The sequence below is a fragment of the Thermobia domestica genome, chromosome 5, assembly GCF_964235325.1.
Source record: "Thermobia domestica chromosome 5, izTheDome1.hap1.1, whole genome shotgun sequence".
In the NCBI taxonomy this organism is placed as follows: Eukaryota; Metazoa; Arthropoda; class Insecta; order Zygentoma; family Lepismatidae; genus Thermobia; species Thermobia domestica.
Window position 1 is genome coordinate 282,092,053 of NC_137458.1, and position 13,446 is coordinate 282,105,498.

Sequence of the window (13,446 nt, forward strand, 5' to 3'; positions counted from 1 at the left end):
ACGTATTTATATATTTTCAGGTCACATCTCTGAAGATCAAGTACAATCCTTTTGCAAAAGCGTTTTTAGATGCTAAAGAAAGACCGGACGGAATATACCAAAGAGATTTTATTCCCAGCTACCCACAAACTCAACAGCCACAATATCCACAATGTAAGTAAAAGCAGGTTGAAAAGTAAGAAAAGGATAATAGTAAAGTAATATAATAATAAAACATTTATATAGAGCAGTATTATCGAAAAATACTTAAACCTACGTTAAAAAAGCAAAATTATATCTAACAAAACCAAGTAATATAAATCAGGAGTGAAGTTCACTTAAATTGAAATTATTATCAATATATAGTACAATCATCAAAAAGGAAAAGTGCTTTCTGGCCTCTACACTTAATTTTACCAATAACTTTAAAAATAGTATTTTAATATGTTTTCGGTGAAGTACACAGAATCATGGTAGATTAAGGTTTCCATATTGTTTACGCAAACACAGTCACGTTTGTTCTGAAAGAAAAATCAGTTAAATCTAAGATGTTAGTTAGAAGTGCTCTCGGCTGTACAAATACGATACACAGAGAAATATTTTTTTATTTAAAAAAATTGCAAAGTAAATTGGTACAGTAACAAGCAAAAGTGAGTATGCATTTCTTTTGTCAGATACTTCAAAGTGGTGTGTCAGTTTGAGTATATTTTTGCTGTGACTTGAAGTAAATCTCATCATCTTTAAAAATATAGAAATACGTACTCAAAGAGTAAGTTGTCTTAATCTTTTAAGCTATTGACGGATACCAGTTTTGATGACAACTGTAATTAGATCAACAGCTTATCAAAATCAACAAATATGTATTTCTAACTATAATAAATAACAGAGATTAAATTATTAATTACACATGTTAAACCCAGAAGTGATTCTGACTTAGTAGTCGAACTCCCCAAAATTTGTCTGACGTTTTTACTTTCCAGAATAATCAATCGTAACAACTGTCATTAAATAGTGGCAACGTATTAACACGTTAGAAAAATGTGAATCAGAAGCTTTAGATCCGTATATCTGTATATAAAATTGTGTCAAAATATAAGCATTATGTTTTTCATTCCTTCGTCTACTAAGAGATGCTACTAGACAGATTTCTGGAGCAAACTTTGTCAAATTTTCTTTTATTTACAAGTAGTATGTGCGCAACTGGTAGAAGTATGTGTCCCTGTGCGGGCTCTATGTGTAATTGTTAGAAAAAGAAGCGATATGATAGTTAATGACGTAATTTTACATATACAGTACATAAATAATCTTTTCCAGTAGAACTATCAGTTATTATTGGCCACAGATGACATACTTTTTAGTCCTATAAAAGTTTACTTTTTGTCGTTTTTTTTTTTTTTTTTTTTTTTTTTTTTTTTTTTTTTGAAAACTACACATGTAAGTCAAGCTCGATGTGATTTAGCAACTGATATGTCCTATATTTTGGACAAATATTTTCAGCAAAATAAAATATTAAAGTTTTGGGCTATATTTCATTAACCATACTACGTATTGTCTTCTTGCTAGTGTTGTAATGAAGCGCTTGAGGGTATACTTCTGTATGTCTCATCTTAATAGATGGTGTGGTTGACGTTCAGCATCAATTTTTAGGTTTGCAAAATTATTCATATTCTTTAAATTTCTCTCGGAAACTACGCATATAATTTTGTTTTACTCAGTGAGATGGATTGATTCGTACATGTTCTATCTTTGGACATTTTCCCTTTTTGTTTCTTCCTTAAACGTTACTAACATTGTAGAGTTTTTAAACATGACTGTAATCAAGATCTATTTTTAGAAAAAGATCTAATACCATCAAATGCATATGAAAAATATATATATATATGGGGGCGCGGTGGCTCAGTAGTAGAGCGTTCACCTCCGGTGCTTGGGGTCCCTGGTTCGATCCAGCTTGCGCCGTGTAGACTTTGTGGTGGACAAACACCGTGTTCGTGGGTTTTCTCGGGGTTCCCCCGTTTCCTCCCACTTTCTTCATTCCACCATTTCATTCATGTCATAATCACCGTCTCCTTTAGCCTAACCGGCATAACCGTGGGACGTAAAACTTAAAGATTTCATTTCATTTATGAAAATTTTATACGACCCACAAATTGAACATTCATTCTTGTTTTAAAGGTCATCCAACAGTATCCATGTTTACAGTGTACAGTAAATCCATTAATTGGCTAGCATGGACACCGCGGAAAGCAAAAATAGCGGATAACCGGAAAAAAGACTAAAAATGAGGTGCAAACAAACAAACAAAAAATATTTCAGCATAAAAACTGTTTTATTGTACAAGAAACACAATAAAACTTTCAAAACATGTACAACACAGCAGAAACTTTTGCTCTACGTCTGAATCACTAAAATAAAGAACAGTGAACAGTACAATATTTGCTTGTGTAGTGTCAGTCCACAGCAACTACTTATGAAAAGTAACTGAGCGTGAGTGCAGCAGGGTTATTTTTTTTCGCGTCACTCGCGGATAGTCGTGGCTTTATATTTCGATATAAGCTTACAAGAAATCTTCAGAGTTGAAGAATGTATCCTGTTTGTTACAATTCTATTAACTAATACGTACGTAGGGCTTATGGGAGGGAGCCCATAATGTGTAATTTCCCTGTAACATTATTATTCGTTAAAATAGAAAAAATATTCATATTATATTTGAATATGTAGCCAGACATGTATTCAGTTTCTGGCGGCAATGTTAATTGAACGAGAATACTTGGTTCTTGTAATATAACAAAGTTTTAAGAATAAAATTATTACGTTGCAAATCAGGTATCTGGCTTTGGTACTAATTGTCAAGGGGTACTTGGTCCTTGTAATATAACCAATTTACGTGTTCTTTTTTTCTCTTTTTGAACGTAGATGGTACCTGGCTTTTATCACAGGGCATGTATCCAGCAACTTTGCACTGTGATAGGTTTTCAGGAATAAGAAATCAGAGGAGTTCACCTTACTCGCTACAACGTAAACCACCGTCTCACAGTAAGTAATAAATTAGCAAAATAATTTGAAAATTTAAAATATATGATAAAGGCCATAGTTGAACAAGAAAGGGGTAAAATACTTTTCCATTATTTTGGCTGTACATTTTTCGGTCATTTGCATTGCATTAACAAACACTCACACCCCCAGATAGCAAAAATGACTTGCAACAAACTTGCAGCAGATTTGCAATTCAAGTCTGGCAAACTTGCAGCAGACTTGTGATGCAAATCTGTAAGTTTGATGCAAGTTTAATGCAAACTTCCTAGTTGACGCTCTTCGAACTTGCAGCACGCCTGTAGTGCAAGTGTATGGTAAGTTTGCAAAGCAAGTTTCTGCAAGGGTTTACTTGCACATAAAACCTACTGCAAGTTTCTACTTGCAGTGCAAGTGCACAGCAAGTCGACATGAAGTTAGTGCAGGTTTGACGCAAGTCTCTGCAAGGATGTCACTTGCACTGCAAGTCTACAGCAAGTTTCTAGTAAGCCTTCTGCAAGTATATAGTTGCATTGCAAGTCTCCAGCAGGTCTTCAGCAAGTGAGTGTAGTAAGTCTTCTGCAGGTATATACTTGCATTGCATTGCATGCCTTTTACAAGCGACATTTACTGTATACGTACAATCACACAGTATATTTTCCTCAACAACTTTGTCAAACAATACACGTTTAAAATATAAATTATCTCTACATACTGAATACTTACGTAATTATCTTAATTATCCACTTGTTTTAATGCTTCACACACTTCGCACCTACTACAAATGGCGGCCTGGGGAGGAGATTTCTACGATTAGACTTTTGTGCTACCTGTTGGTAGAAACTAGAACTGACACACTTGCTACAAAGTTGCAGCAAGCCTCCGAGGCAAGTAAAATCTAGGAAGTGAAAATCAAATTACGACATTTGTGGGTAACTTTCAAAACGCCTGCAGCAGGTGTACAGTGCACGGAAAGACTAGCAAGTTAAAACCAAATATAGTGAAAGACTTGCTGCAAACCAACATGCTATTAGGGCCTATGTCCCCTGAGAATAGATATTCGTGAATAATTATTTACAAAAATATTTCTTCTTCTAGTACCAACAGATTGTGAATTTTGCATGTTCCTATTTTTTCCACATTTTATTCATTAACATTGTCATGAGTGTACACGTAAGAAAAAAAATAGGAACATGCAAACTTCGTAATCTATTGCTGCTAAAGAAAGGAGACTAATTAACCTTTGGGATATTATTTACAAATATTTGTTCTCAAAAAAGCATCTGAGTGAGTGTTAAAAATATAAATAAGTGTTCCTTAAGTTTAATTACTAACTTGATACGATGGCATGCATATATTAAGAGTAAGTAGAAAAGTTCATACCTCAAAAGGAGAATGGAAATTTTGGAGAGCGATGTGATTGGTGTGGTTAGGGGCGGCAATTTTGCTATGGTCCATGGGCCCAAACATGGAAATCCGGCCCTGCATCCAAGACACAAAATCAGCTAAAAGTTTTGATGCACTCCTCATTTCTTCCTCAGTGCACCTAAAGAAACACGTAATACTATCTGAAAGACATGACGTATGTTTGCCCACCCTGTAGAATTAAAGTGATGGGCTAAGTCTGTAGATCGATAATACCATTTCCTCCTCTTCCTAATTGATGGGTAATAGAAGTCCTTGATATGTACCTGTAGGTAAGAGCACATCGTCAATTCAATATGTGTCAATTCATGTTATTTGTGATGACCTTACCTATAGGTATATATATCAAGGATTTCCGTTATGCATAAATTAGGAAGAGGAGGAAATGATATCGAACTACAAACTTACCCCATCACTTTTATTCTACAGATGGGCAAGAAGCAGCGAATTTCATAAATCATGTCCTTTACAATATGTGTTTCTTACGATGCGCCGAGAAAGAAGTGAGGAGTACCTCAAAATAGTTTTTGTCTTTTGTATGTTGTAAGGCTTACTCCTTCTAACGTTCTTTAAATAACTTAGTTTTTATGTCTTTTGTATGTTGTAAGGCTTACTCCTTCTAACGTTCTTTAAATAACTTGAAACAATCTTTAAACTTCATAATATGGCTATACATTATTAAATGGTGCATATACAGGAAAAAATCAAATTTTGGATTTCATTTTTTCTGAAATTCGTTCGTTTTTAGAATATATGAACTTTGAAAATATATAAGCTTGTATCGGATTCCATGTTAGGTCTATGTCTCATACAGCCTCGTTGCTGAACGGGACGCTAAATTCCAAACCAACCAACCAACGAATGGCCTAAAGCTACAGGTTTATAATTTACCTAAAATAAACATCTAATAACTACCTGATGCATCCACGTTAAAATCCATTCGTATACAGTTTCAGTGATAAATTTCCTTATTATCAATGAGTTATTATTATTATTTATTCAAAAACTACGTTGTTGGAAGAATTATATTTTTGGCAAATCTTTTTCCTTGTATAAATAGTGATTGTTGGATAACTTATATTTGCATAACTTATATTTATTAGCTATCCTTGCTTTACAACCGGAGTTGTCTTCTCATTATCATATTTGGACTTAAATAAATAAATGTTGACAAATTATTCATCTACCACTAAAAACACATAATCGTTCCAACCACTTTAATCCTAATGGTGTCAATGTAACTAATTATTACTGTCTAGAAACACTAACAACTGAAACCTTATGGTTATTTTGAAAAAATAATTTAAATAATTAAATAATATTTTTTTTTCTCCTGTAAAACTCACTGATACCAGTTTCTTAAGATTGTTTACTGACATCGTGTTTATAGTGTGTTTATTTAAGATAAAATCTCATACATACAATTTTCTTATTACTGTTTTAGTAATAGTCGTTATTTTCATTTTTTTGTAGTTCCTTACTCAGAACCACCACAGCAATCGTCCGTGTTTGGGTCCCCTGGTTTCGCAGCAGCTTGGTCCGTTGCTCCACAACCGGGTATCAGCAGCAGCACAGTCAGCTGGGCCACTTTACCACCACCAGCTCCAACCACTATTAATTGCCCACCTGCAACTCCCCCCGGCTGCAGCGCTGCCGCTGCCTGGACACCGGCCGGCAACCCAAGTCCTGAAAACGGCCACGTCAACAGTCCGTGTGCGAGTCCACTAGTGCATCAGGGCTACCATCACTCGCCGGTTCATTACCAGCCAGAACTGCCATTGTTACCAGAATATCAAGAACAACAGCAGCAGCCACCACAGCAACAGCACGGCTCCCCACAGCCTCGCTCGCTTCCTTCAACGCCACCTTACGATACTTTGGAGAAAGTGGAAGTGTTATCAGAGCAGTATAGTGAGGGTTCACCAAGACAAGACTGGAGTCCGCTTACGCCTCCAACAGGAATGTAGTTTATTGTTTATAAGTAACACTTTTTTAAGAATATAAATATACAGTATATTGTCAGTGATTAGGGTTAAACTCATAATTATGGATACGCTTGTTTTTGAAATATTTGTGATCGTACAAAGCGCAAAATATGAACATATAGTGCTCACAAAGTTAAAATAAATTCAAGCGAAATTTTCACGTAAAGAGTTTTACAAATTTTGTCAATCTTCTACTTTGTACTAATGAGTCAAAAAGAGTGACCGCAAAATAATAAGTAATTAAACTAGCTTGGTATCAGAATTGTGTGTTTCTATCGGTGTACCCCAAAGAAAGTGTAACAACTACTGGATCCGAATTATTTTTTTGTTTCTTTTCCTTATAGTTTACAAAGGAACGAAACCGAACTATCTGAACTGCTTCTACGAGTTTAGCGTCTTAGTTTGTCCTACCAATGACAAAATCTCAGGGCTTTACTCTAATTTATACTGGTAGTAACATTTTGATTCACACAATGTTAAGTACCTGATGAAAGCCTGACAAATCTAAAAAGACTCACTCAGATTACAAACAACATGCAAATGTTACTTGCTTCACTATATACGATATATTTTTAAAAGAAATTGCATATCTCTCCTTTCCATGTGTGCAGTGCAAATCGTGCTTTGTATTGTTTGGAGTTAACTTTGAATGATTCAAGATGGGTTTACCTAAGTATTAAAACCAACTTAAATAACGTTTCATAAGATCCATTTTTTTTAAACGAATAATAATGTACAAGTTGTGTACGTTCCGCAAGCTTAACTGTTCTACATGGCATAAGTAATAATACCTCAGCTTTGAGAAGTAACATCTTTATTGCTTTGAAACATTAAGAAACAACACTGTCATCACGGCGAATTATATATATTTAGCTATTATTTTTCCATGTTTATATCCTCTGTATTTGATAAATACAGAATTATACTAGTTGTTTCTAACAGAAATAACTAATTTTCTGTATCCGAAATTTTTGAAGGTTAGTTATTTTTACTGAGTATATGTTACTTTCGTTATTTTTGGTACTGTTAAAATATAAATTTTGAATAACGAGTATCAAAGATAGAACTATTGTTTTTAACATAATTGGACTATTATGAAAACAGTTATCGGTTAGTAATAATAATAATAGTAATAATAAAATATGTTGTTGAAGCATGTAAATTATTGTACACAACGTAATAAAGTATAGCATACGAAGGCGGGGTATAAAATAGTTTAATACTAAACCTATGTACTTAAATAATTATATATCCGTCCATTTTCTTAAGATTGTAATGGTTAAAATTGTGAATGATGCAGTACGTAAACAGTTTGAGGAAATCCATATATCCATCTAAAACAAGAGAGGAAATACATGATATCACAATACTTGAAATAGCCATTTAATCAAAATTAATTTCTATAAATAGCAGTATTGCTCAAATGTACCTAATAACTTGGAAGTCTGAAATTTATAAGAATTATGATCTGTACTAACATATTTCTACAAGCTTTAAAGTTTGGCATAATATCGATCGAACTGAACAGGTGTAAAATAATACACATGAGTGAAACCTCGGTGATGTAGACTGATAGGGTCTGAAAATAATAGAAAGTATACAACACTTTACTATAACATAATTTTATTTTGCTACTGAACCTTTGTGGATACGGCGATTTGACACGTAAATATAAGTAGGATGGAATGTCTTACATTAAAGGAATGCTTACTAACATGTGAACTCAAATATCTGTGTAAATATATAAATGCACATACATTTCACAACGAAACACCTAAAACTGTTAATTTTTAACGAAGTAATCGAACATTGTAAGCAAAATTAAGTATTTTAAATGAATACTTGAAGATACTAAATACTGTATTCTGAGTATAACACACAACAAATATTGTATACTGAGATAAATAAAGTTCGCTTCAACAGAAAATTTGAATCAACGAAAAACAGATAATAATGCTAAACTGTATTTTCCATTTTAAGGTTAGTATGATATTTATTAGTGATAAGAAATTGTAATTATAATTTCGTCCTTTTTATGTACATACAATGAAAGAACTGAAATCTTACAGTTATTTTAAGAACATCCGTATTCATGGTTATGTGAAGAGAAACCCTACAGAAGCAGAAACGATTCGATAGTGTATAATAATGCTCTGAAATTTTGATCTCATCAGTTCTGTTTCTTCAGGGATCCATGTGAAACAAAACTGTTGACTTGTAATTACTTAGTATGCTTCTTTAATTGAGAAAGAAAAAAAAAACTTTGTTATTCAAACGATTAATTATCACGTTTCAGTGAAAAATAATTCGCACGAACTGAGTTGAAAAGTGTAAGAAAGAGAAAAAATAAGAAAGTGTGGGTGAAAAAGTGTATAAAAGTTTAAATGTTATATTTGTGCATCTATAGAATATGAGTGAAAATAGTGTTACATTCTTATTATAATAATGTATATGTGTATAATAAGCGTACAGTTGGAAAAATAAACATCATTAAAACTGTAAATTGTAGTAGGTGTAATATTTCATTATCTTTAACAGAACCTAATCTTAAAAAGGACACACTAGTTTGCAGAAGACAATGGTAGTTTTTGCTTCTCTAACATTAGAATTGAGTGAGTAAGATGTAGGAATAAGGCCTACAAGAAAATTTGTGTTACCCAATAATTAGTTTTTGGATTAGGGGCTACAATTTTTTTTATGACCCCTAAATCGAGTTTTCGTTTTTTTTTTTTAATTTTATTTTTTATATATATACGGAATAAGCGTATCATACTGAGTTAAGTGATAGTTTAGGATTGGTTACACTATATGAAGTTCTCCAGATATAAGGCTTACAAGAAAATTTTTGTTGCCCAATAATTAGTTTTTGGATCAGAGGCCACACTTTTTTTAAACGGCCCCTAAATCGAGTTTTCGTATTCTTTTACGGAATAACAGGGTGTCTACTAAAATTCCAAAATGAAATTTCGTGACTTTTTCGTGGCCTTTTCTTTACCAAATCATAAAATTTTCCAACATTTTCAAGAGCGAATTTGCACGCGAATTAGGCTGAATTTTCATTCATGCGATAGAAACGTACTTTGCTTGCGATTTGGTAGCGTCTAAAGCCACCCATAGATATTTTTGGTGGTGAATTTTGACGTTTCACAGAACAAAATTTTCCAATCTACACTTACATTTTTAGTTTTAAAAAATCATGACCCAAAAGCTAAATTTCGTGACTTTCATGACCGTTTTCTGATTTCGTGACTTTTTCGTGACCGATAGACACCCTGAATAAGCGTATCATACTGAGTTAAGTGATAGTTTGAGATTGGCTACATTATATGTAGTTCTCCAGATATACGGCTTACAAGAAAATTTTTGATTGAAATATTTTGGATTTCTGATCCAAAATAAGCACCAATGTATTTACGAAAGCCACTATATTTACGAACAATATGCAAAAAGGGATAAATTCAAGCGCATACGAATATTGACGAGCAATAGTGCTGTTCCTGGTAGTTCCGTTGTATGAAATTTGCATAGCATATCTGTGTGTACATCCTGGCTTTCTACACCGTAATCAGGGACGTGTAGTGCATATTACCTCTGTTACCGGAGGTAACAGTAAGAAAAATGAAAGTTTTCTGTTGTTTTCATATGTCTCTAAATTTCATTATCAATATAAGAAAATCTTTATATATTTTCTTTTTTTCTTTTTATTCTAAAGTTTAGACGGACTATGCCGCATTTGTAATGTAAATGAACGCAACATGCGAACGCCAAATAGGAATATACTGTTGTTGATACCGTAGATTTCGTAGGTAACGCGAATCCCGATAGCGGTCGTTCACTCCAGAAGCACCTTCCAGCGTGCTAGCCAGAAACATCTGGCGCTCTGGTAGGGCCTAGTTGGACTTTTGGAATGGCCCTTATGTTACCGCTCGGCTGAATGGATCAGGAAAAAATAGGAACAACCCCTGTCAAAACAAGGAGAATTTAGAATTTGATTAGTGAGCGTGTATATCCTATTATACTGTTTCGTTTGCTTCCCCATTCAAAGGGTGAAAACTCAGCTGGAATTACTGTGTTCATACGATTATTTCATTTATTACAGTATACAATCTCGGGCAAGTTGAAGGAATTACATAGTAATAGCATTGAACACTTGCTACTACTACATGATTGTGTTCCAAGATGCGTAATACAGCAACAGAGAATAGGATATTCTAACAAACAAATTTAATATAAGTTTACTTTAATTCAAACTAAAGTTTCTCGCTGACTACTAAGTCGAGCTTAGTTTCTTTTCTTTTTTTTAAATTGAGATTTTGGCCTTGTTTAAATAGTACAAAAGATTGGATGGTAGTTGTCCCGTGACTGGAAGAGCAAAGATATTGTGAGTGTTTGAAGTGTGTCATAAAATATACAGAGATGCCTACCCATATGCAGACTAAATTATTGGAGACTATCAGTGCAAATTTAGGCGAAATCTATCAACTATGGACCAGATATTTATCATTCGACAAATACCTGAAAGAAATGGAAATGCAATACCTTGATATAAATGTCAATTTGATTTTAGAAAGGTCATTGACGAAATACATTGAGCTATATGGGAACTGTTTCAAGAGAAAGGGGAAACAGTAATGACAATTAAAGAGCAATATATATGTTTCCCGCGCTCCTTCCGAATCGATTTGATTTAATTTGACTTCAGTTTAACGTCTCTCTCAGCAGCGAGGCTATATGAGACGTGGACCTACAACTTAATGTGGAATCCGAACCACATGAGCTCCCACCGGGAATCAAACCCGGGTCTCCCAGTCCAAAGACACGTATACTAATCGCTTAACCACGAGCGAGCTCTCCTTCCGATTCGAGTACCTATTATTATTATTACCTAGGTATTATTATTATTATTATTATAGGGTGTGTGCTCGGTTGAAAATATTTTGTTTTTTATTTAGTGTAGAGTACTTTCTATTCCAACGTTAGCCGGTAGTCTTATTAGTTGAATTTGCATTTTGCTGCAGCTTGATGTGTTGGAAAAGAATTGTGCAATCGTCTTTAGTCCTGCATGTGCTTAATATATATAGTATGAGTGTCATAGTGTTAGTACTAGTATGGCAATGATTCCGAAAAACCTGAACTACATCGGTAATATTGACTGTCCTATAGAAAGTATCATGAAACAATATTTTGATGCGCGTACGTTTGCGGGAAAAAAAAAGTGAAATAATTCGAGTGTAATAATTCAAAGAGAAAGATCAACGCCACATTTAAACAATTTAAAATCAAAAATATCGGGAAGTTATGAACATATTTTAACGCACACTAGTATGTTTAATACATATGGCTTTGAGCGTATGTAAGGGTAATAAAACTTTTCTTTTCGCCATGTCTGTGATAGTGAAAAAAAATGTATGAAATATTTATTTTGTCGATAACATGGAAAATTTTAGAATCATACACAGCCCTCATGAAAATTCCAAACAACCATTGCATCTATGTGTTTCTTGGATACATTCGGGAAAACAAAAATTGGATTTTCATTAGGTGGATAGACCTCTTGTACTTGCTTCTTACCTTTACAAGAACTACCATTCAGAGGTACCGACAAAACCTCTGCATCTACGAGCAAAGTTAATTTCCTAGAATTATAGAATATGGTTCCAGAAACTGATGGTAAATTGTAACATCATTTAAGGACATCCGCCGTTTTTCAGGAACTTTTAATGTGATTTAGAATAACGTAATCGATTGTATCTTTGCTCAGATAATTAATGAAATGAAAAGAGAAATCAGGGTTTGAGTTTTGCTGCCTTCATCATGGACGAAACTAGTGTAAAGGTCAGTGTTGACCGTACCATAAATCGACTATCCCAAATTATGTTTTTAGTATCTTGACTGATTTTCAATGCGGGAGAAAACTAGTTGCTCGAACATGTGATGGGGCTCTGTCTATGGAGAAGGGAATGCAGACTCTTGTTAACAACACACAATTCTTATTTGTTCATTCTATGCGCATAGACTTAATTTAGTATTAAAATGTGCGTTGACTTTACAAAAGAGTGTAAGGCGTTCTTTTCAAACTGTTTCGGGATTTGTTAATTTTTTTCTCGAAGTCTTTAAAAAGAACACGTGCTCTGGATTCTCTAGTCAACAAACGTATCTCAATAGCCTGAAACACAAGGTGGGATCATAGAAGTAGGGTAATTGATGTGCCTGTATAACTTTAAAAATGAGATGTCAGGGCTCCTTAAATCAATAACGAAAAACACAGACTAATGGGAGTCTGAAACCAGAGTTCGTGCATCAGGATACTATCAAAACTTTTAAAGTTTTGATTTCAATTCTATTTTTTTACTTCAACAGTTTCCAGTTATAGTATCAAGATAAGAAATCTTATTTAATATTTTACACAAGAAAATTCACGATGTAAGTTATTCACGATGTAAAAGAAAATAGATGACTTTGAAGAAGATCTAAGAAAATTGAGAGAGAGTTTCGATTATATTTGGTAGAAAATGGAAAGCACTTGGAAATGAACTTAAAGAGGCACATTGTTGAAGAAGGTCAAGAGCAAATAAAGTAGGATTTGACCAAAAAATCGCTTCCCACGTCTATATTTTGAAATCGTTGATACGCTGAAAGAAAAAGTGAGCACCATATTTTTTGATATTGAGAAACTGGAGTTACTCGTAGTATCCACCGGTAACAATTGTCGAAGTGCCACGTCACGCCACTGCTGCAGATCCCCATCTCATATAGCCTCGGTACTGCAAAAAAGAAGGCTAAACTTCAATAAATACTTTATTTTAGCTCAGAGTGGAAATGGTTAACTTATTAAAGGAATGGGAATCAAAAACTACAACAAAAACTAAAGTTTTACTACTAAATTTCTCGATACTGTGTCTCATAATTGGAGTGCTCACTACGGGGCTGTACGATGGTAACGATCTCACTTATACAGTTAATTCTAGAATAATCCTATGATTGTCATGGTTTTGACTTTCCTCTGGGGCTTTGGTCATGGAAGATAAAAATAGGAGTAAAAGATAAA

General features: G+C 33.8%; 1 protein-coding gene across 1 annotated transcript in view; it reads left to right on the top strand.

The window, feature by feature from the left end:
- Positions 1-8,901, top strand: part of LOC145686662 (T-box transcription factor T-like) — a 136,376-nt gene extending 127,475 nt beyond the window's left edge. Inside the window, exons 5-7 of the mRNA XM_081760156.1 lie at positions 21-153; positions 2,893-3,012; positions 5,887-8,901. Of these exons, the coding sequence (XP_081616282.1) occupies positions 21-153; positions 2,893-3,012; positions 5,887-6,380 (747 nt within the window). The 3' untranslated portion in view covers positions 6,381-8,901. The remainder of the gene's footprint in view (positions 1-20; positions 154-2,892; positions 3,013-5,886) is intronic.
- Positions 8,902-13,446: the final 4,545 nt, after the last annotated feature.